Source organism: Pelophylax lessonae, assembly GCF_965119305.1.
Source record: "Pelophylax lessonae genome assembly, chromosome: 1".
Lineage (NCBI taxonomy): Eukaryota > Metazoa > Chordata > Amphibia > Anura > Ranidae > Pelophylax > Pelophylax lessonae.
The window spans coordinates 862,669,116-862,693,544 of NC_138768.1; the positions used below are offsets into that span (position 1 = coordinate 862,669,116).

At 46.7% G+C, this 24,429-nt stretch overlaps 1 protein-coding gene across 1 annotated transcript in view; it reads right to left on the reverse strand.

Moving 5' to 3' along the window:
• The window catches only part of LOC309544394 (von Willebrand factor A domain-containing protein 5A-like), a 108,818-nt gene that overhangs the window by 52,939 nt on the left and 31,450 nt on the right, over positions 1–24,429 (reverse strand). The window contains exons 8-11 of the mRNA XM_082243309.1: positions 16,781–16,925; positions 15,226–15,305; positions 5,215–5,329; positions 2,465–2,623 (exon numbers count right to left, since the gene is read on the reverse strand). Coding sequence (XP_082099435.1) covers positions 2,465–2,623; positions 5,215–5,329; positions 15,226–15,305; positions 16,781–16,925 — 499 coding nt within the window. The remainder of the gene's footprint in view (positions 1–2,464; positions 2,624–5,214; positions 5,330–15,225; positions 15,306–16,780; positions 16,926–24,429) is intronic.

Consider the following 24,429-nt stretch of genomic DNA (forward strand, 5'->3'; position numbering starts at 1 on the left):
GACAGGAAGTAGATTTTTCTTCCTATTCTGGGGCCCCACTGCAGGTCATAAAGTTCTGGTTTCCAGTTTTCCGCTGTATAAACTATCATGATGACACTGCGGCTTCAGCTCCAGGGCCGTCTTTCCGTATGGGCACGCTGGGGAGTTGCCCGGGGGCCCCACGCACGGTGGCAATTTCCCCCAATCCGATCCCCCCCAGAAAAGGCTGCCGCAGCAGCTCGGTTTAATTTAGCTGGTGGCCAGGCCCCCCGAGAGCCGTTTGTTCCTCCACCCGCTGCTGTAGTCTGCGGTAGACTGGTTGCTAGGATCGCCACCCGACTGGCGTCTAGCAACCAGTGATGTCCAGAGGACGAAAGCGAGGCCGGGGAGAGGACCCAGCATACAGAGCGGAGGAGGATCTTCCTCGTCCTCCTCCACGCCTATTACTGGCTTAACCCACCTCCTCCCTCCATCTTCTACTGTGCGGCCGCTGGGTAAGAAGAATTGCCTGAATCATCATTCACTGAAGCAGAAGACCACCAGAGCATAGCCAAACACTGCTGCTTGTGGTGATCTCTCTCTCTCTTTTGCTCCCTCTCTCTCTCTATCCCTCTCCTTCTCTCTCTCTCCCTGTCTCTCTCTATCCCCCTCTCTCTCATTCTCCCTCTCTCTCTTTCTCTCTCCCCCCTCCACCCCCCTCTCTCTCTCCCTGTCTCTCTCTATCCCCCTCTCTCTCATTCTCCCTCTCTCTCTTTCTCTCTCCCCCCTACACCCCCCCCTCTCTCTCCCTGTCTCTCTCTATCCCCCTCTCTCTCATTCTCCCTCTCTCTCTTTCTCTCTCTCCCCCTCTATCCCCCTCTCACTCCCCCCTCCACCCCCCCCTCTCTCTCTCCCCTCCATCCCTATCTCTGTCTCTCTCCCCTCCATCCCTATCTCTCTCTCTCTCTCTCTCCCCCCACCCCTCTCTCTCTCACCCTCCATCCCTCTTTTTCTCTCTCTCTCGCCCTCCATACCTCTTTCTTTTTCCCTCTCGCCCTCCATCCCTCTTTCTTTTTCTCTCTCGCCCTCCATCTCTCTTTCTTTCTCTCTCTCACATGCCATCCCTCTCTCTCTCTCTCCCTCCATCCCTCTTTCTCTCTCTCGCACTCCATCCCTCTTTCTTTCTCTCTTTCGCCCTCTATCCCTCTTTCTTTCTCTCTCTCGCCCTCCATTCCTCTTTCTTTTTATCTCCCTCCATCCCTCTTCCTTCATCCCTTTTTTTTCTCTCCCTCCATCCTTCTTTATTTTTCTCTCCCTCCCTCTTTATTTTGCTCTCCCTCCATCCCTTTTTCTTTCTTTCTCTCTCTCCATTCATCTCTCTTTATTTTTCTCTCCCTCCACCTCCATCCCTCTTTCTCTCTCTCTCTCTCTTCTTTCCTCTTTCTTTCTCTCTCTCACCCTCCATTCCTCTTTCTTTTTCTCTCCCTCCATCCCTCTTTCATTCTCTTCCTCTCTCTCCCTGCATCCATCCCTCTTTCTCTCTCCCGCCACCCCTCCGAAGTATGGCAAATTTAATAAATAATCCATGGTGCTTTTGTACTGCGCCATTTCAGTCTGTAATTTCTTGTTTTTCAAGCTTGTGTTATATTGTCCAAACGTTATGTTAATGTTTAAACACTGATTTTGTTGGAGGTACCAATAAATATCGCCTTATCGATAATTTGTATTCTCGTGGGTGATTGTGTAGACGGGGCCCCAGTGCACTGCATTGCCCGGGGGCCTATAAAGCTCTTAAGATGGCACTGATGAGCTCCAATCCCAGTTGACGCCTAATCAGGGGAAACGCATCGGGGGAGACAGTCATGACGTCAGCACGCACGGACCGCACTGCAGGCGGCCGTGCTTCCACGAATATTGTGCTACATCTCCTAGTCGGTTTGTATGTGGCTTTTAACATAAATAAATATGATTTTATAAGAGATAATCAGTCCTCCTTCTCTACTTTTTATATGTGTCTAAGTCCTGCCTGCTGCCTGGCAATGGTGTGCCTGGGCTGCTCCCCCCATGCTAGCCACTGGGGCTGACAGCAGCCAAGGCGCCAGTCCACATTTTCTAGTTGCAATGGCGAACTGGCACCTGGGGTTTGTCGATCCCTGGTATAGGGACAGTATAATATATTTCATCCCGTGTCCAGCTGCCCCAGTCTAAGTCCTGCCTGCTGCCCGGCAATGATGCGCCTGGGCTGCTCCCCCCATGCTAGCTACTGGGGCTGACAGCAGCCGAGGCGCCAGTCCACATTTTCTAGTCGCAATGGTGATCTGGCGCCTGGGGTTTGTCGATCCCTGGTATAGGTAAAATATGACAGTATGATATTTTTCAGCCCGTGTCCATCTGCCCCAGTGTAAGTCCTGAGATCTCCTAATTTCTGCTAGAACTCATCCTACCCAAACTTTAGCAGTCTTGAAACTGAAAAAACACTCAAAACACAATCTCTGGGCTTACAAACCTTTCCCTTCAGCTGAGCATAGACAATAGATCTTTGACCCTGGAAGATGGCAGTTGGGACTTTGGACAGGACGTTGGCTTCCACACCAGAAGGAAGGGTCCATGTGAGAGAAACGTCCTTCACAGTGGGCTGTAAGGAGCATTTGAGTGCCCGAAGAACCTAGAGAGGTTAGTAAAATGAAACAGAAACACAAATGTTTAACTTAAGGTAGAACTTGAGCAAAAAGCAAACAAACAAAAAAAAAAATCAATATTTTTCCACTGTGCTTTTCTTCTGACACTAGAGGTCTACAGTCTGATGGCCAACATCATTCATTCCACTTCCTCTGAACCCATGTCCTCCTGGACCCGCCCCAGCCTGTGACTGTTACTCTCCAACCCCTACGACCCCACAATATGATGGCATGCTTCCCTATTGCTGGGGTTTCCATACAGAAAGTTGGTTGGCTGGGGGTAGGTGCTGGGGTACAAGAGCTCTGAAGGCTAATTCATTTCTTCCTGTCATGGGATGATTTTAGGAGATGCCATAGTTATTATTAGGTTGACAAAGGACACAATTCCATTTCAACTGGCAGAAATAAAATTTGGAAAAGGACTCAGTAGACACAATGAAAAGTACACAGTAGTAGTAGCTTGACTATCACTGCTGTATCCTCTGCAGAGTCCTAATTCTTGTGGTAAAGCCCCAGCCTGGGCCATTAGTCACTAGTAAATTTGGGCCTATCTTTGCGGTTTAAAATTGTCATACTGCTGTGCAATCTGCTGTGTAATCATTTTCTTTCAAAACACCACTTATCACTTTAAACCACTTGCCAGCAGACCGCCGCAGATATACTGACGTATGGGTACGCTGGTTCGCGGGAGCGCTACTGGGGGCCTGCGGCAAGCACCTAGGGGGTGTTTTCTAACTGGGGGGGTTGTATAGACCTGTGATCCTATATAGAAGGATCACAGGCACTCTGTGATCATTTCAGAGAGTACAACGGTCTGCTGTGTTTAAAACAGCAGATCGTTATTCTCTCTCAGCGGGTGCCCTGTGGCAATCGTGGCCACCGGCCCATGGATCGGCATCCCCGCTGCCTAGTGGGGGCAGGCGGCTGTGATTGCTGCAGGGCACCCGCGATCGCTCCCCGCTGAGAGAGAACGACGGTCTGCTGTTGTAAACACAGCAGACCGTTGTTCTCTCTGGAATGATCAGAGAGCGCCTGTGATCCTTCTATATAGGATCACAGGTCTCTGTGTTCATTTCACAAGTCCCCTCCCCACAGTTAGTAAACACCCCCTAGGCTCACACTTAACCCTTTGATTGCTCTAGGTTTACCCCTTTCCGTGCCAATGTCATTATTACAGTGACAGTGCATATTTTTAGCACTGATTAATGTAGTAATGTCACTGGTTCCCCCCAAAAGTGTCAAAAATGTCAGTTAGGGGTCCGATCTGTCCGCCGCAATGTCACAGTCCTCCTAAAAATCATTATAGTTAAAAAAGAAAAAAAAAGACATAAATCTTTCTCTAGTTTGTAGACGTGATAACTTTTGCGCAAACCAATCAAAATACGCTTATTGCGATTTTTTTTTTTTTAGGAGAAGGGATGAGCCAATCTGAAACCCCCGGCAGATTGGCTCATCCCTTCTCCTAGCCCTCCTGCTTTACACCCTCCCAAACCTTTTATAGGCAATTAGAAGATTCATTCCCATTTTGTATTCATGAAAGTATAACTAAAGGCAAAACATTATTTTCCCATTTTGTATTCATGAAAGTATAACTAAAGGCAAAACATTATTTTTTTTTTTTTTTAGTTTTGGATAGATTAGAACCAGTGGCGGCTGGTCATTTGGGGCGCAGAGACGCCGCCCCCCCCTATCCATGCGTCTGGCCCCCTAATCTACATGCGGGGCGCCGGACGCATGGAGATCAATGGGGCTTTTTTTTTATTTTTTTTTTTTTTAGCCATGTGATTAGAGCCAGAGGCTCTCACAGGCTAAAAAAAAAAGGGTGGGCTCGGGTCACAGAGCAGTGCGCCCGAGCCCACCCAGTTGTGTGACAATAGCGAATGAAATTTCGCTATTGTCACACGGATCCTCCTCCTGGCCAATCAGGAAGCGGGTTTTGAGACCCGTTTCCCGATTGGTTGAAAGGAGAAGCCATGCCATTGGGCATGGAGGAGGAGGGAGGAGACGCAGAAGACGGGGAAGAATCCGAAGCTGCTGCCGCCTGCTGCTACATCCAGGCAGGGTGAGTGAGGGTCCTGTCTGTCTCTCTGTCTGTCCTGTCCTCTCCTGTCTCCCTGTGGTTTGGGGGGGTACGGTGTGCGGCCTGGTGTGGTCAGTCTGCCACCCCCCCAGCCCATGGAGCACCAAGCGCCACTGATTAGAACCCCTGTCAAGGTTTATTGCAGTCTGTGCCCCTGTTATGGAGATTCACAGTCTCTATGTGTCCTGTTTACCATTATCATTGAAAGTAGAAGAAAATCCAAAACTTTGGGTTGTCCCCAGTAAAGTAAGAGGGGAAATCTTTCACTAGGGACACTAGTTCTGGTGACTTAGAGGTCCCCCAAGGAATTCCTTTAATTTGCAGGGATTTCTTCTTACTTCCTGTTTGGCTATGGGAAAGGAAGTGAAGGGAAATCTTAACAACGGGACAGCTGTTTTAACCCTCCCTTACTCTATCCAAAATGAAAAAAAAAAAGTTGTGCCTATAGTTCTATTTTTAAGTATACTCTGCATTTACAGGTCTCCACTGTACTCTTACCTTGGGCTGCATGCGGTCTTTTCCGGTGATAAACTCAAAGGATCCACTTCCTGCCCGGGCCATGCCTTTAATGAGGGACGTGGAGGCTCCTTCACCGATCCCAAATGTAAAACACCTTCAAAGGGAGGGGGGGTGCAAGTTTAAAAAAAAATAATGCCTGGTAATGGTTGTAGAGGATAATTACAGATAAAAGCTCTCTATCATCCCGGCCATTCTGATAAGCAAAAATCCAGCCCTTTCTGATGGTCCTTTAACTGTTTGTTAACTGTATATAGTAAATATACGGTGGCAAAGCGGCTCCCCTGGGCAGGATCAGGTACCTGCACATGATAGTGCACTTCCGGGTCTGGGCGCGCAACCGCGCTGCTGGCGACCCGCACCCGCTGTGATTGGACCCAGCGCGAGCCAATCAGCGGATCCGGCGGACGTGCTGTCCGCTGGGACCCGCCGATTGTTCAGGACACAGGCAGAACAGTGGCCTGCCTATGTAAACAAGGCAGACCGCCATTCTGTCAGAGGGGAAGGCTGTGATCCTGTGTTCCTACAAAGCAGGAACACGGATCTCTGCCTTCCCACAGTACAAGCCCCTCCCCCACACAGTTAGCAAGCACTCCATAGGAACACATTTAACCCTTTGATCGCCCCTGATGTTAACCCCTTCCCTGCCAGGGTCATTAGTACAGTGTCTAACTATTAACATGCAAAAGGGACCAATTAATGGGACTTTGAATGAGGTTAATTAGACAGAGATTTCATTAAAATTGCTTGATAAATAGATATAGGTATACAAAACCATTATGGCACATTCATATATATATATATATATATATATATATATATTTCACATAATCTATAGATTATGAACTGACAGACACTAAGATGTCATATTTAGGGTTGAGCGGACACCTAGATGTCCGTGTTCGACGGGTTCGGCCGAACTTGAAAAAAAAGTCCGGGTCCGTGTCCCGGACTTTTACCGAACTTTTCCCGGACACCGAACCCCATTGAAGTCAATGGGGACCCGAACTTTAAGGCACTAAAATGGCTCTAAAACACCAAAGGAAAGGGCTAGAGTGCTGCAAATGGCAGCAAAACGTAATTAAGAGCATGGCAAGTGCTCTGCAAACAAATGTGGATAGGGAAATAACTTAAAACAACAACAAAAAACAGAAAAATAAAAAATGTTCTTCTTCATCTCTGAAGGACGAGGCCCATATGGAGTAGGAGGGAGGTTGAGGTGGTGGTGGATGTGGCGGTGACATAGGCGTGCGCACAGGGTGTGCTGGGTGTGCCTGGGCACACCCTAATCACCTAGGGCACATAGCATTGCCAGTGAGGAGATAGGAAAGATCTCCCTCGGACCTGCTCTGCTCTATTTCTCTTTGCCTACAGGTACATGGCCCCGATACATTACTCTCCCTGCTGGCAAACACATGCATGTGTATTTCAACTTTGGGGTGCACACCTTAATGCAATAGGCTGCGCACACCTATGGGCGGTGTAGGTGGAAGCGGCGGTGGAGGAGGACCAGGGCCGGATTAAGAGCATCATGGGCTTGGTGCTGAGGATTTTGAAGGGCCTTAAGGGCCGTGCCTTGCCATGCACCCAGAGGAGGAAGGGTGCAGCCATGCATGCCTAATTCAACATGGGATGCTGTCTCTGAAGCCCATAAACACATCCCTCCTTGTCCGGCCTTCGCGCTGTGTGGGGAGGTTCTGAGGGTGCTGCCTGGGGAAGCGAGCATAGAAGCCAGACTTCTGTGTTTACAAGTGACAGAAGAGCGGTAACAGTGAATATGGCCAACCCGGGGCCTATATAAAAGGTAGGGGCCTGGAGCTGCAGCTCCAATAGCCCCTACATTAATCTGGCCCTGAGGAGGAGGACGAGGTAGCCAACACTGCTTCTTTTCAGTCATTTTAAATGAGGGTACACCCCAAAAGAGTGAGAAAGAGCAAAAATGGAACAATGGGTGGGTAAGGTCGGTATCCATTGCTATTCTGCACAAGGTACGGAAAAGTCCCGTGGGATCCATGCCTGGTTCATTTTAATGAACGTGAGCTTGTCCACATTGTCTCTGGACAGGCGGCTGCGCTTGTCTGTTATAACGCCCCCAGCCGTGCTAAATACCCGTTCAGATAATACACTGGCTGCAGGGCACGCCAGCACCTCCAAGGCGTAAAGGGCAAGCTCAGGCCATGTGCCCAATTTGGAGACCCAGAAGTTGAAGGGGGCAGACCCCTCATTCACTACATGTAGGCGTGTGCACACATACTGCTCCACCATGTTGGTAAAATGCTGCCTCCTGCTAAGACGTTCCATCTGAGATGCTGGTGCTGCTGTTTGTTGTGGCGTGCTGACAAAGCTTTTCCACATTTCGGCCATGCTAACCCTGCCTTCTGAGGTGCTGGCGGTGCCCTGGTTGCGTTGGCGACCTCCTCCTCCTCCTCCTCTGCCTTGTGCTTCCACTGTGGCCCCGCTGTCAGGTGGGAATGCCAGCAGCATCACGTCTACCAGCGTGCGCTTGTACTCGCGCATCTTGCGATCGCGCTCCAGTGAGTGAATTAAGGACGGTACGTTGTCCTTGTAACGGGGATCCAGCAGCGTGGCCACCCAGTAATCAGCACAAGTTAGAATGTGGGCAACTCGGCGGTCGTTGTGGAGACACTGCAGCATGTAATCGCTCATGTGTGCCAGGCTGCCCAGAGGCAACGAAAGGCTGTCCTCTGTGGGAGGTGTATCGTCCGTGTCCTCTGTATCCCCCCAGCCACGCACCAGTGATGGCCATGAGCTGGCCTGGGTGCCACCCTGCTGTGAACATGGTTCCATCTCCTCCTCCAGCTCCTCCTCCTCCTCATCCTCCAGAACTGTGCCCCTGCTGGACAATTGTGTCCCTGGCGTTTGTGTGTGCAGGAACCCACCCTCGGAGCCCCTTGCGAATGACTGCCCTGAAAGCCTTGGAAATGTTACCTCTTCATCCTCCTCCTCATCCTGTGCCACATCCTCTTCCATCATCGCCCGAATTGTTTTTTCAAGGAGGCATAGAAGTGGGATAGTTAAGCTGAGAACGGCGTCATTGCCACTGGCCATGTTGGTGGAGTACTCAAAACAGCGCAACAAGGCACACAGGTCTCGCATGGAGGCCCAGTTATTGGTGGTGAAGTGGTGCTGTTCCGCAGAGCGACTCACGCGTGCGTGCTGCAGCTGAAACTCCCCTATGGCCTGCTGCTGCTCGCACAGTCTTTCCAGCATGTGCAAGGTGGAGTTCCACCTTGTGGGCACGTCACATATGAGGCGGTGAGCGGGAAGGCCGAAGTTACGCTGCAGCGCTGCCAGGCGAGCAGCAGCAGGGTGAGAACGCCGAAAGTGCACACAAACGGCCCGCACTTACTGCAGCAGCTCTGACATATCGGGGTAGTTTTTAAGGAACCTCTGCACCACCAAATTCAGCACATGCGCCAGGCAAGGGATGTGCGTCAAACAGGCTAGGCCCAGAGCTGCTATGAGATTTCGCCCGTTATCGCACACCACCAGGCCGGGCTTGAGGCTCGCTGGCAGCAACCACTCATTTGTCTGCTGTTCCATGCTCCTCCACAACTCCTGCGCGGTGTGTGGTTTGTCCCCCAAACAGGCAAGTTGTAAAACTGCCTGCTGTCGTTTACCCCTGGCCGTGCTGAAGTTGGTGGTGAAGGTGTTACGCTGTCCGGATGAGGAGGCGGTAGAGGATGAGGAAGCGGAGTAGGAGGAGTTAGGAACAGGAGGCAAACTGAAGCGCCCTGCAATCCTCGGTGGTGGAAGGACATGCGCCAAATTGCTATCCGCCTCAGGCCCATCCGCCACTGCATTTACCCAGTGTGCCGTTAGGGAGATATAACACCCCTGACCGTGCTTACTGGTCCACGTATCGGTAGTTAGGTGGACCTTGGCACAGATGGCGTTGCGCAGTGCACACCTGATTTTTTCCCCCACTTGGTTGTGCAGGGAAGGGATGGCTTGCCTGGAAAAGTAGTGGCGGCTGGGCATGACGTACTGTGGGACAGCCACCGACATAAGGTTTTTAAAACTGTGCGTCTCCACCAGACGGAATGACAGCATTTCAAAGGCCAATAATTTTGAAATGCTGGCATTCAGGGCCAGGGATCGCGGGTGGGTAGGGGGGTACTTCCTCTTCCTCTCAAGTGTTTGGGAGATGGAAAGCTGAACGCTTCCACGGGACATTGTGGAGATGGTTGTTGGTGACCCAGTTGGTGGTGTTGCTGACAGATCGTCTGTTTGCGGGATGGCAGGTGCCGGTATGACTACAGATGTGGCTGGAGCGGCCGAGACTGCAGCAGAAGAGGAAGCAGGATAAGCCAGAGACGTTTCTTGGTTTTGAAGGTGTCTACTCCACTGCAGCTCGTGCTTTGCACTTAGATGCCTGATCATGCAGGTTGTGCTCAGGTTGAGAAGGTTTATGCCTCGCTTCAAGCTCTGATTGCACAGGGTGCAAACCACTCGTGTCCTGTCATCAGCACATTTTCTAAAGAACTTCCACGCTAGAGAACTCCTTTGAGCTGACTTTGGTGCGCTCGTTCCCTTGCTGCGTTGGGCAGTAGCGGGCGTAGTGTCTAGGGCACGGCCGCTCCGCTTCTGCACCCTGCTCCCTCTTCTGCTGTGCTGGTGGCTCTGTGCGACCACCGCCTCTTCCTCCAAACTACTCAGGTCACCTGCATGACGTTCATTCCATGTGGGGTCGAGGACCTCATCGTCCTCCACATCATCTTCCACCCAGTCTTCACCCCTGCCCTCCTTGTCGGTCTCCACAATGCTGAACGCCGCAGCAGTTGGCACCTGCGTTTCGTCATCATCGGAGACGTGCTGCGATGATCCTTGCATGTACTCATCTTGAGAAATAAGTGGTTGGGCATCGCTGCACTCAATCTCTTCCACTTCTGGGGCAGGGCTAGGTGGATGGCCCTGGGAAACCCTGCTGACAGAGTCATCAAAAAGAAGAAGAGACTGCTGTATGGCTTGGGGCTCAGACTGCTTGCCTTATTTGCAAGGGGGTGAGGTGAAAGACGGTTGGACATCGGCTGCAGGTGCCAACTGTGACCTTTCTGCAGTAGACTGGGTGGGAGACAATGTGAAGGAACTGGAGGCACTATCAGCAGCAAACCAATCTACTATCGCCTCCACTTGTTCTGGCCTCATCACTTCTAGGGGCGTATGATGCCCTACCAAATACTGATGCAGGTTCTGTCGCCTACTCACACTTGAGGAAGGTGTTTCACTTGTGCGTGTAGCTGGCACAGATCGACCACGTCCTCTCCTTGCAACAGGAGCTCTACCAGCAGCACCACGACCCAGGCCACGGCCCTTATTTGACGGTCTCCTCATATTTCTGTAATTTAAGATCTTGCCCTAGAAAGGTTTTTATTGAATAGCGGAATAGGAAATATGATCCAAAAAAGTGTATGTATCTCGCACGTACACAACCACACTAGGCCCCAATTACTATTGTTTGTACCCCTAAAAGGATGGATGAGGAGTAGGAGGAGTATGGAACAGACAGCACCCTCAAATCTTCAGAAGTATGAGATGAACCTCAAAAACTTGGAAAGGTGGATCTCACACGTACCGACACAGACTATCCCGCAATTCAATTGATCCTCAAAGGTTTTTATTGAATAGCGGAATAGGAAATATGATCAAAAAAAGTGTATGTATCTCGCACGTACACAACCACACTAGGCCCCAATTACTATTGTTTGTACCCCTAAAAGGATGGATGAGGAGTAGGAGGAGGAGTATGGAACAGGCAGCACCCTCAAATCTTCAGAAGTATGAGATGAACCCCAAAAACTTGGAAAGGTGGATCTCACACGTACCGACACAGACTATCACGCAATTTAATTGATCCCCAAAGGATTTAATTGAATAGCGGAATAGAAAATATGATCAAAAAGAAAGTGTATGTATCTCACACGTACACCACCACACTAGGCCCCAATTACTATTGTTTGTACCCCTAAAAGGATGGTTGAGCAGTAGGAGGAGGAGTATGGAACAGGCAGCACCCTCAAATCTTCAGAAGTATGAGATGAACCCCAAAAACTTGGAAAGGTGGATCTCACACGTACCGACACAGACTATCACGCAATTTAATTGATCCCCAAAGGATTTAATTGAATAGCGGAATAGAAAATATGATCAAAAAGAAAGTGTATGTATCTCACACGTACACCACCACACTAGGCCCCAATTACTATTGTTTGTACCCCTAAAAGGATGGTTGAGCAGTAGGAGCAGGAGTATGGAACAGGCAGCACCCTCAAATCTTCAGAAGTATGAGATGAACCCCAAAAACTTGGAAAGGTGGATCTCACACGTACCGACACAGACTATCACGCAATTTAATTGATCCCCAAAGGATTTAATTGAATAGCGGAATAGAAAATATGATCAAAAAGAAAGTGTATGTATCTCACACGTACACCACCACACTAGGCCCCAATTACTATTGTTTGTACCCCTAAAAGGATGGTTGAGCAGTAGGAGCAGGAGTATGGAACAGGCAGCACCCTCAAATCTTCAGAAGTATGAGATGAACCCCAAAAACTTGGAAAGGTGGATCTCACACGTACCGACACAGACTATCACGCAATTTAATTGATCCCCAAAGGATTTAATTGAATAGCGGAATAGAAAATATGATCAAAAAGAAAGTGTATGTATCTCACACGTACACCACCACACTAGGCCCCAATTACTATTGTTTGTACCCCTAAAAGGATGGTTGAGCAGTAGGAGCAGGAGTATGGAACAGGCAGCACCCTCAAATCTTCAGAAGTATGAGATGAACCCCAAAAACTTGGAAAGGTGGATCTCACACGTACCGACACAGACTATCACGCAATTTAATTGATCCCCAAAGGATTTAATTGAATAGCGGAATAGAAAATATGATCAAAAAGAAAGTGTATGTATCTCACACGTACACCACCACACTAGGCCCCAATTACTATTGTTTGTACCCCTAAAAGGATGGTTGAGCAGTAGGAGGAGGAGTATGGAACAGGCAGCACCCTCAAATCTTCAGAAGTATGAGATGAACCCCAAAAACTTGGAAAGGTGGATCTCACACGTACCGACACAGACTATCACGCAATTTAATTGATCCCCAAAGGTTTTAATTGAATAGCGGAATAGAAAATATGATCAAAAAGAAAGTGTATGTATCTCACACGTACACCACCACACTAGGCCCCAATTACTATTGTTTGTACCCCTAAAAGGATGGTTGAGCAGTAGGAGGAGGAGTATGGAACAGGCAGCACCCTCAAATCTTCAGAAGTATGAGATGAACCCCAAAAACTTGGAAAGGTGGATCTCACACGTACCGACACAGACTATCAAGCAATTTAATTGATCCCCAAAGGATTTAATTGAATAGCGGAATAGAAAATATGATCAAAAAGAAAGTGTATGTATCTCACACGTACACCACCACACTAGGCCCCAATTACTATTGTTTGTACCCCTAAAAGGATGGTTGAGCAGTAGGAGCAGGAGTATGGAACAGGCAGCACCCTCAAATCTTCCGAAGTATGAGATGAACCCCAAAAACTTGGAAAGGTGGATCTCACACGTACCGACACAGACTATCACGCAATTTAATTGATCCCCAAAGGATTTAATTGAATAGCGGAATAGAAAATATGATCAAAAAGAAAGTGTATGTATCTCACACGTACACCACCACACTAGGCCCCAATTACTATTGTTTGTACCCCTAAAAGGATGGTTGAGCAGTAGGAGCAGGAGTATGGAACAGGTAGCACCCTCAAATCTTCAGAAGTATGAGATGAACCCCAAAAACTTGGAAAGGTGGATCTCACACGTACCGACACAGACTATCACGCAATTTAATTGATCCCCAAAGGATTTAATTGAATAGCGGAATAGAAAATATGATCAAAAAGAAAGTGTATGTATCTCACACGTACACCACCACACTAGGCCCCAATTACTATTGTTTGTACCCCTAAAAGGATGGTTGAGCAGTAGGAGGAGGAGTATGGAACAGGCAGCACCCTCAAATCTTCAGAAGTATGAGATGAACCCCAAAAACTTGGAAAGGTGGATCTCACACGTACCGACACAGACTATCACGCAATTTAATTGATCCCCAAAGGATTTAATTGAATAGCGGAATAGAAAATATGATCAAAAAGAAAGTGTATGTATCTCACACGTACACCACCACACTAGGCCCCAATTACTATTGTTTGTACCCCTAAAAGGATGGTTGAGCAGTAGGAGGAGGAGTATGGAACAGGCAGCACCCTCAAATGTTCAGAAGTATGAGATTGTGTTCACTGTACCCCACAAAGATTGTGTTCACTGCACCCCACAAAGATTGTGTTCACTGCACCCCACAAAGATTGTGTTCACTGCACCTCAAAAAGGATTTTGTTCACTGCACCCCACAAAGATTGTGTTCACTGCACCCTAAAAGGATTTTGTTCACTGCACCCCAAAAAGATTGTGTTCACTGTACCCCCCAAAGATTGTGTTCACTGCACCCCACAAAGATTCTGTTCCCTGTACCCCACAAAGATTGTGTTCACTGCACCCCAAAAATGATTTTGTTCACTGCACCCCAAAAAGGATGTTGTTCACTGCACCCCAAAAAGGATTTTGTTCACTCCACCCCAAAAAGATTGTGTTCACTGCACCCCACAAAGATTGTGTTCACTGCACCCCACAAAGGATTTTGTTCACTGCACCCCAAAAAGATTTTGTTCACTGCACCCCAAAAAGGACGTTGTTCACTGCACCCCAAAAAGATTGTGTTCACTGCAGCTCACACACAGAAAAATGGATGTGGATCACTGACACCTGCCTATCTCCTATCCCACACCACACAGCAATATCGATTGTAGTTTGTAGAACACAGTTTCCCTAAAATTCAGCAGCAGCAGCCTCTCCCTAACAGGATTGAGAAGAGATCGTAGATCAGGATTGAGTGCAGAGTCACCCCACCCCCCACACAGCAATATCGATTGTAGTTTGTAGAAGACACTGACCCTATAATTCAGCAGACTCTATCCCTAAAATGCCTACAACTCGCCCTGCCTAAACACTCCGACCTGTCCCTCAATTCTATCCGGACACAAATGGTTTTTTCCTGCCTATCTTTCCCTAATCAGCAGCCAGCACGTTGATGTGTGCTCTGTCCCTGATCTAAGCAGCATAATGACGCCGCTGCGGCTGCCTCGAACTTATAAAGACTTGGTCACATGCTTCAGACGGCCAATCACAGCTACTGAGACATTTGCAGGCATGGCTGGGATGGCTTAAGGCACACCAGTTAAACGATTGTTGATTGGCTGTTGAAAGCCCGCCATGAAAAGAGCGCCAAAGCATGCAAAACCCGGAAATAAAACGACCGAACACGGATTTTTACCCGAACATACAGTAAAGTGTCCGTGTTCGGGTACAAAAAATCCAATTATTCGGTACGAACACGAATAATACAGTCCGTGTTCGCTCAACACTAGTCATATTGAATGTATTCCTCAGAGATCCATTTTTAGATCCTCAAACATTGTACCTACTTATATTTTTTACTTTTCAATATTGTATAGCTTGCTGTATGCCATTTATCTGTATATATATATATATATATATATATATATATATATATATATAAATGTGCCATAATGGTTTTGTATACCTATATCTATTTATCAAGGAATTTTAATAAAATCTCTATGTCTAATTAACCTCATTCAAAGTCCCATTAATTGGTCCCCTTTTGCATATCATATATAGGGATGGAGGTAATTTAGACATTTCACGTGTGTCAGATCATATTTTGCTTTGACTAAATAATAAGATCACTGTATTAGTGTCACTGGTCCCCAAAAAGTGTCAATAGTGTCTGATTTGTCCGCCACAATGTCACAGTCACGCTATAAGTCACTGATCGCCGCCATTACTAGTAAAACAAAAAAATATATTTATAATTACCGGTGATTCTGAGCATTTTTTTGAACTTCGTCAATCACTTGCTTTGTGTTCCCAACTTCTCCGTCTGTGAAGACAAAAAGCTGGAGAGGGGACAGAGAAGGGATCAGATACAACGGTATAAGAAAAAGCGGAACAGATCACACTGGATCCAGCATGCCACAAGTATAAACAGAAATATTGGAGGTATACAGATCATCAACACTGTTTAAAATGTATTTTCCTACTTTGCCTTACTATATTAAATGTGTACCGAAGTGATGTTATTGGACAGTGGTCTCCAAACTGCAGCCGGGGGGCCGGATGCAGCCCTTTGCATTCTTTTATCCGGCCCTGGAGGCATTATTCGCCCCACTGTCAGCAACAGTAGGGCAAAGTTCCTGCCACTAAAACCAATGATGGGGCACTATTCTTCCCACTGACACCAATGATGGGGCACTATTCCTCCCACTGACACCAATGATGGGGCACTATTCCTTCCACTGACACCAATGATGGGCACTATTCCTCCCACTGACACCAATGTTGGGACACTATTCCTCCCACTGATACCAATGATGGGACACTATTCCTCCCACTGATACCAATGATGGGACACTATTCCTTCCACTGATACCAATGATGGGACACTATTCCTTCCACTGATTCCAATGATGGGGCACTATTCCCCCCACTGACACCAATGATGGGGCACTATTCCTCCCACTGACACCAATGATGGGGCACTATTTATGCCACTGACACCAATGATGGGACACTATTCCTCCCACTGATACCAATGATAGGACACTATTCCTCCCACTGATACCAATGATGGGGCCCTATTCCTCCCACTGACACCAATGATGGGACACTATTCCTCCCACTGACACCAATGATGGGGCACTATTTCTGCCACTGACACCAATAATGGGACACTATTCCTCCCACTGATACCAATGATGGGACACTATTCCTTCCACTGACACCAATGATGGGGCACTATTCCTTTCACTGATACCAATGATGGGACACTATTCCTCCTACTGATACCAATGATGGGGCACTATTCCTCCCACTGACACCAATGATGGGTCACTATTGCTCCCACTGACACCAATGATGGGTCACTATTGCTCCCACTGACCCCAATGATGGGACACTATTCCTCCCACCGACCCCAATGATGGGACACTATTTCTGACACCATTGTTGGGACACTACAGTATTTCTCCCACTGACACTAATGATGGGGTACTATATCTCCTATTGATACCAACGATGGAGCACTATTACCCCCCCTAATACCGGTGATAAGACTTTGTTTACTCCCATTGACGCAGGGGACATTTTCCTTCTCCACTGACCATAGTTTGCCCCCCTAAAGTTTGAAGGACAGTAAACCGACTCTTTGTTTATAAAGTTTGGAGACCCCTGTTATAGGAGAACCTTAGGCAAGATTAAAAGTCAGACATACGTTATTTATACGCTCTATGACCCCATGACCCATGTACTTGGAACTCTCCTCTTTCAAACTCAACAGTAGTTAGTCTACCAAATGTTTTACAGCCTCTCTGACCTGTCGGGGGTGCTCAGCTCTCCCCGCTGTTTGGTAGATCTTCTTTAGGGGTTGGAGAATTTCTGTTCCTCCAAAGCTGGCGTCCATTTCATTCACCTTCTTCACTGCCTCCTCCATGGACTGCTGTGTGTACTCCACACTCTCCCTAGGGAAGATTTTTTATTAGGGTCATATTATACAGTTATAAAATAGTTTTCTTACTGTGTAATATATTTCTTGGAAATCATTGAGGGGTGTTTTAGTATACTGCTGTCTACAGGAGAATTTAGACATGTTAAACAAAAAAAAACTGTAGGACAGCCCAGTAAAACCTCCTGCTTCCAACATGCCTTCATTTTGCTAAAAAGCATTACCAGGAGCATAATAATAGACACAGAGAGAGGGAACCTTTGTCTCCCAATGAATTACAAGAAATGGATTTAGCAATCTAGAAAGCAAGCTACTCACTAGGGAGGGGAACCTCTGGGTGAGTCTAGGATGGAGAAGGACCTTGGGGTACTGGTAGACAACAGGCTTGGCAGTGGCATGCAATGCCAAGCCGCTGCAAGCAAAGCCAACAGAATACTGGGATTTATAAAAAAGGGGATTCGCTCCAGAAATAAAGAGATTATTCTTCCACTCTACAAGACTCTGGTCTGGCCAAATCTGGAGTATGCTGTCCAGTTCTGGGCATCGGTCCTCAGGAAGGATGTGCTGGAACTGGAGAGAGTCCAGAGAAGGGCAACAAAAATAATTAGGGGAATGGAGGACATCAGCGATGAGGAAAGACTACAAGCACTGAACTTATTCTCTCTGGAGAAGAGATGATTGAGGGGGGATATGATATCAATGTACAAATACTGTGCTGGCGACCCTAGCATAAGAAACAAACTATTCAGAGAAAGGGAATACAATAAGACACGTGGCCACTCACTAAAACTAGAGGAAAGGCAGTTTAACCTTAAAATACGTAGGGGGTTCTTCACTGTCAGAGCAGTAAGGATGTGGAATTCTCTTCCACAAGCAGTGGTATCAGCAGGGAGCATCGATAGTTTCAAAAAACTATTAGATGAGCACCTTAAAGACCACAACATACAGGGGTATACAATGTACGGTTAACAGCAAACGCACACACACATCATAGGTTGAACTGGATGGACGGATGTCTTTTTTCGACCTCACTAACTATGTAACTATGTATGTAGCAGTAAGTACAAAAATTCCATTGTAACGGTCAGGGGTCAGGCTCGTAGGCCGCTAGCTATAGCAGTAGAATGGTTCACACAGTAACCAGCAAGATAATATACAAGCAGGTCCCCCTGGCAGGTGAAGAGGGCTCACCCATGGCGCAGGATCTAAGCACCAACTGTTCTTTAACAGAGCTCCTGATGGTGTAGGTGGGTTTGGCCAGTTCATGGCCTTCAGGATCACCCCACTTGGGGTAAGCAACCTGGGTCTGGTAACCAATGCAGTAGGTGGGATCAAGCAGAAGCACAGTTGATGAACAAGCCAAAGGTCAGTACCAAGGGCAAGGAGTGCCTGCAGCTCAAAGAGCAGCCTGAAGGACATTATGACTGAAGCTGCCATCAGATGAGGCCTGAACATTCACCTGGTAAAACACAGAGAACATGTTAACAGAAGACAAAGTGCAAGAATTATAAATCTGGAAAACAGTGATCTGTTGCAGAAAAGCCCAAGAAGCACTTACTGATCTAGTACAGTGTGCCTTGAAAGGAAAGGGTGGAAGCCAATCCTTAAGATCATAAGACCATGGTGATAAATCTGACCTATCGGGAAATGGTGGAATTAGAAGCAGGTGTCCCTTTATGGGGACTATCCGGAATGGCAAAGAGCGAGTCGGTTTTTGCAGTGGAATCTGGGGCTGGGAGGCAGGTAGGCGCAGTACTACATCCAGACAATGGAGGAAGATCTCTTTCTGATGAATTGGAGCTGGAAATAGGGACAAAATCATAAGGTTCTGAGTGAGGTGAAAAGCCAAAACTATGTCAGGAAGGAAGTTCCTGGCCTCAAAATCACCTTTTTCCTGTGTAGCACCAGAAAGTGTTCTTTACAGGAGAGGGCCAACTTAGAAACTTGACTGGGGTGATGCCAACAAGGAACACACCCTTGTGAGTGAGAATGGAAAGGGAAATATCCGTTATTAGTTCAAAGGGTGATTTTTGTAAGTAACGAGAGAACCAAATTCAGAACAGATGGGAAGGAACGTTAGACCTTGGAGGAAGTAGGCTTCCTAGTTTTAAGCTTCATGAGGATCACTGATTTAAAGATACCTTTGATTTTAAAGAGACTGGGTTTCAACAGCCATGCTGTTAAAGCCAGAAACCATGAAGCGGGGTAATAAACTGTTTTTGGAAGAGACAATACCAATGCTCAAAGAGTGTCTGCCTAGGAGTCTGATCAGTTCAGAGTACCACATCCACCTACGCTAGTCTGGATCTATACGGGTCACTGTAATTTCCTTGATCTCAATGCTGTGGAGCAGATGAGGAAGGAGTTTCAAGTGTTTCAAGAGAGCAGCCTAAAAACATCAAATGAGGATATATGTAACCGATCAAAATTAAGAGGTTTGTATACCAATGCCAGAAGCCTGACCAACAAGATGGGAGAGCTGGAGCTACTGATGTTTGATGAGGACTTCAATTTTGTGGGGATAACAGAGACTTGGTTTGATAGCTCTCATGACTGGATGGCGACTATTCAGGGGTATTCCCTTTATCGCAGGGATAGAGAAGGTAAAAAAGGGGGAGGGGTATGTCTGTATATTAAGAACAGTATACAGGTAAATATGAGGGATGATATTAATAATGGAGCTATGGATGAGGCAGAATCCCTATGGGTAGAGCTTCAAAGGGAAGGCACGGTGGGGAAGGTAATATTGGGCGTATGCTATAGGCCCCCCAACCAGAGGGAGGAGGGGGAGGCGGACCTCATGTTACAGATAGGATTGGCAGCAAGGATGGGAAATGCCATTATAATGGGGGACTTTAATTATCCATATATAGACTGGGCAGAAGGAACCGCGCACTCAGCCAAGGCTAGGCAGTTCCTAAATGTTTTGCAGGACAATTTAATGGGTCAGATGGTGAATGCACCGACAAGAAACAATGCTGTACTTGACCTACTGATTACCAACAATACAGACCTGCTCATGGATATAGAAATACGGGACAACTTAGGAAACAGTGACTATAGGTCAATAAGTTTCATTATTAATTACAGTAATAGGAAACACAAGGGTAATATAAGGACACTGAAATTCAAAAGAGCCAATTTCCCTAAACTGCGCTCGCTGCTAGAAAATATCAAATGGGATAGAACCCTGGGAACAAAGAACACGGAGGAAAAATGGGAGTGCTTCAAGAGCATACTTAACAAGGGGATTGGCCAGTGCATTCCAAAGGGAAATAAATTTAAAAGAACAAAACTAAACCCTGGGTGGCTAAACTCCAACATAAAAATGCATATTAGTGCTAAAGAAAAGGCCTTCAAAAAATACAAGACTGAGGGGTCATTGGCAGCATTTAAGCATTACAAAGAGTGTAAAGAGAGTAAAAAGAACCCCAAGAAATTCTTTAAGTATATAAACAGTAAGAAAGTGAGGCCAGAACACATTGGCCCCATAAAAGATGACAAAGGAAATATGGCCACTGAGGACAGAGAAAAGGCAGAAGTGTTAAATAATTTCTTCTCTTCAGTCTTCACAAAAGAATCGGGGGGCTACACGAACCTTGCTTGTAAGGCCGAACTAAACAACACACCTCAGGAAGTGCCGCCATGGCTAACAGAAGCTAGACTTAGAACTAAACTAGAGAAACTTAACATAAATAAATCCCTGGGAACGTATGGCTTGCACCCGAGGGTTCTTAAAGAGCTCAGCCAGGTGATTGCCAGACCATTATTCTTGATCTTTAAGGATAGTTTACAGACGGGTATGGTGCCAGCTGATTGGAAAAAAGCCAACGTGGTACCAATATTTAAAAAGGGGCCGAGATGTATCCCAGGTAACTATAGGCCGGTCAGCCTAACATCAGTAGTCTGCAAAATTTTGGAGGGGATGTTAAGGACCACATACAAGACTTTAGTAATGAAAACGGTATTATTAGTAGTAATCAGCATGGATTCATGAAAAATCGTTATTGCCAAACCAATCTATTAACCTTCTACGATGAAGTGAGCTGCCACCTAGATAAAGGAAAGCCTGTGGATGTGGTGTATCTGGACTTTGCAAAGGCCTTTGACACTGTTCCCCACAAACGCTTACTGTACAAACTAAGGAAGGTAGGTATGGACCATAAGGTGAGTACCTGGATAGAGAACTGGCTCCAGGGGAGAGTCCAGAGGGTGATGATTAATGGGGAGTACTCGGATTGGGCGGGTGTGGAAAGTGGGGTCCCCCAGGGTTCTGTCCTGGGACCAATCCTGTTTAATTTATTCATAAATGATCTAGAGGAGGGGATATCGAGTACAATCTCAGTATTTGCAGATGATACTAAACTAGGCTTGCCAATATCTTCTATGCAGGATGTGGAAACCTTACAAACCTGAACAAAATAACAGGGTGGGCAACTACATGGCAGATGAGGTTTAATGTTGAAAAATGTAAAGTAATGCACCTAGGGGCCAGAAACCAGAAAGCAAGCTACTCACTAGGGGGGGGGGGGACATCTGGGTGAGTCTAGGATGGAAAAGGACTTGGGGGTACTGGTAGACAACAGGCTTGGCGGTGGCATGCAATGCCAAGCCGCTGCAAGCAAAGCCAACAGAATACTGGGATGTATAAAAAAGGGGATTCACTCCAGAAATAAAGAGATTTTTCTCCCACTCTACAAGACTCTGGTCCGGCCACATCTGGAGTATGCTGTCCAGTTCTGGGCACCGGTCCTCAGGAAGGATGTGCTGGAACTGGAGAAAGTCCAGAGAAGGGTAACAAAAATAATTAGGGGAATGGAGGACATCGGCTATGAGGAAAGACTACAAGCACTGAACTTATTCTCTCTGGAGAAGAGACGATTGAGGGGGGATATGATATCAATGTACAAATACTGTACTGGCGACCCTAGCATAAGGAACAAACTATTCAGAGAAAGGAGATACAATAAGACACGTGGCCACTCACTAAAACTAGAGGAAAGGCGGTTTAACCTTAAAGTGCGTAAGAAGTTCTTCACTGTAATCGCGGTAAGGATGTGGAATTCTCTTCCACAAGCAGCCGTAACAGCAGGGAGCGTTGATAGTTTCAAAAAACTATTAGATGGGCACCTTAGAGACCACAACATACAGGGGTATACAATGTACGGTTAAAAGCAAACACACACACATCATAGGTTGAACTGGATGGACTGATGTCTTTTTTCAACCTCACTAACTATGTAACTAAGTGTATCTAAAATGGGGTAAAGGGATGAGAGAGACCTCAAACTCCCCAATTTGAGAGGTACTCAATGGGGTGAGGGGAAGGGGATGAGGATGGTTGACTGGATTTTTGGGTACCGGTATTTATTGATTGTAATTCGACATCACATATAAATAAAATTAGTCTTTATTTCATAAAAAAGTTATTGCACAGACATACAAGGTGAAAAAAACACAAAAACCGAAATCAATATACAATCAAAATTGACTAAGGTTCATTTAACACAATATTGAACTGTGGAGAGTGGTCGATATATCTCCACGATTGATTCCCTACATGTTTCGCGGACTAAGCCGCTTCTTCAGGAGAAACAGTAATGAATTAAAAATGATTCTATGGAATAGAACAAAATTGAGTGAGTCACAGCATAGTTAATACAAATATTCACTTAGACATTCGAGCTATGGAGGCCCATAATGAAATGGGGAGAATATCCAAATTACCTGCGGTCACCATAGGGCGGGGTTGGCCAATGGGGGTGGCAGGATCACCACAGAGTCTCACCGGCGAGTATGGGAGACCTTAACATTATTGTATGAATAGATATAGAAATATAAAGGTTTATAAATTCATAAATTCAATAGTGCTCTGAGTAATATCAATGTATAGAAAAAGGAAAGAAAGGGGGGAGGAAAAAAGGGGAAGGGAAGGAGAAAGGGGAGAGGGATGGGAAAGGGAGATAAGTGTGGGGTAAAACGGGGAAGAGAAAAGAAAGGGAGACAGGGCAAAGGACAGAATATACATTGACCACTCATATTGAAATATGGTAGTAATCACCTTTCAAAGATATCACGTAGATATAACCATGCGGAGAGGGTGCGAGGACTTAATTGCAGTGAGGTATAGAGGGTAGTTTAGAGTCCAACTTAAGAATCTGGTCAGCAGAGAGGCCTGAGGGGGGCCCCCTGGACAGAGTCCAAACGGGAGTGACCCCTGAAGTTAGCCTATTCTTTGTCAGCCCAAGTGGCCATATGATGTTCCATTGGTATATAGTAATATCCCAAATACTTCACAAGAAGGAAAATAATCCTGTGGAGAGACAAATAGCCCAAAAATAAGTGGGATATCCCACGGTAAAGGGATAGGGATGGCGTAGACAATGTCTGTAAGTTATATTACCTGATGGGCTGCCTCACAATCGTCCTCTCCGCATGGTGCATAAGACGCCGACGCCGCCATGGTGGCCGCGTCGGCCTCTTATGTGTCGCCAAGCGACCGTGACGTTATGACGCCGCGGCGGCGGCATCTGGAGTCACGCGCCCAGTCCCTCCTAAGTGCGCATGCGCAGAGCGCAATCGAACTCCGCCGGATATCCGGCGGGACCAGCGGATATCCGCTGGCAAGGGGGGACACATACCCGCCAGAGAGACCGGATCCAGCCGTAGTATCCCCAGGGCCCCACATCCGGGTGACAACAGGAGATATCAAAGACCATAAAACAAGTTTTTACAACAATACGGCCCACAGTATAACAAGATCATATGAATATGAACATATATATATGTGAATATAGCATACATTTACATTTGAATTAATCCAAATATCGGGGTATCGATATTGGACATTGTAACAATGTACATAGTTAAAAAAATGTATACAAGGACTCATTGAAAAAACAAAGCACAAGATTTGTTTAAGACATCCATCAGAGGACAATGACAAGCGAAAAGGGAGGGGGGGGAATAGGTAACAAAAATTAGAAAAATGGGGGGGGGGGAAGAAAAAGGGGAGAAAATAGAAAACAAGGGGAAGAAACAATTAAATGAAGAGGGAAGAAATTCAGTCTGGTCCCTAAACCAATCAGTGTTTAGAGAAAAGGCTTATATGAAACAATTTCATTCAAGCCAGGGGGGGGGGGGGGGGTGGTAGCATTCAACCTTTCAATCCACTGGGTTTCACGCTGGAGCAATTTTTGGTCCCAATTGCCCCCACGTGGATCCTCGGGTATGGCATCAAGAACGAAAAATTTGACCACCTCAGGGTGGTATCTGTGATATAGGCCAATGTGGCGCCCAACTGCTGTCAATTTACCCCCAGAGGAGTAATACAAGTGGTCTCCTATTCTCTGGCGTAGTTCTCGTCTTGTTTTACCAACATAGTAAGAACTACACTGGCAGATCATAAGGTAAATGACACCCCTTGTCCCACATTCACTGTGGTTACGAGGTGTCCACAGTTCCCCATTAGGGAGTCGGTATGTTGAACCATCTAGTACCCAAGGGCAGCGGGGGCAGTC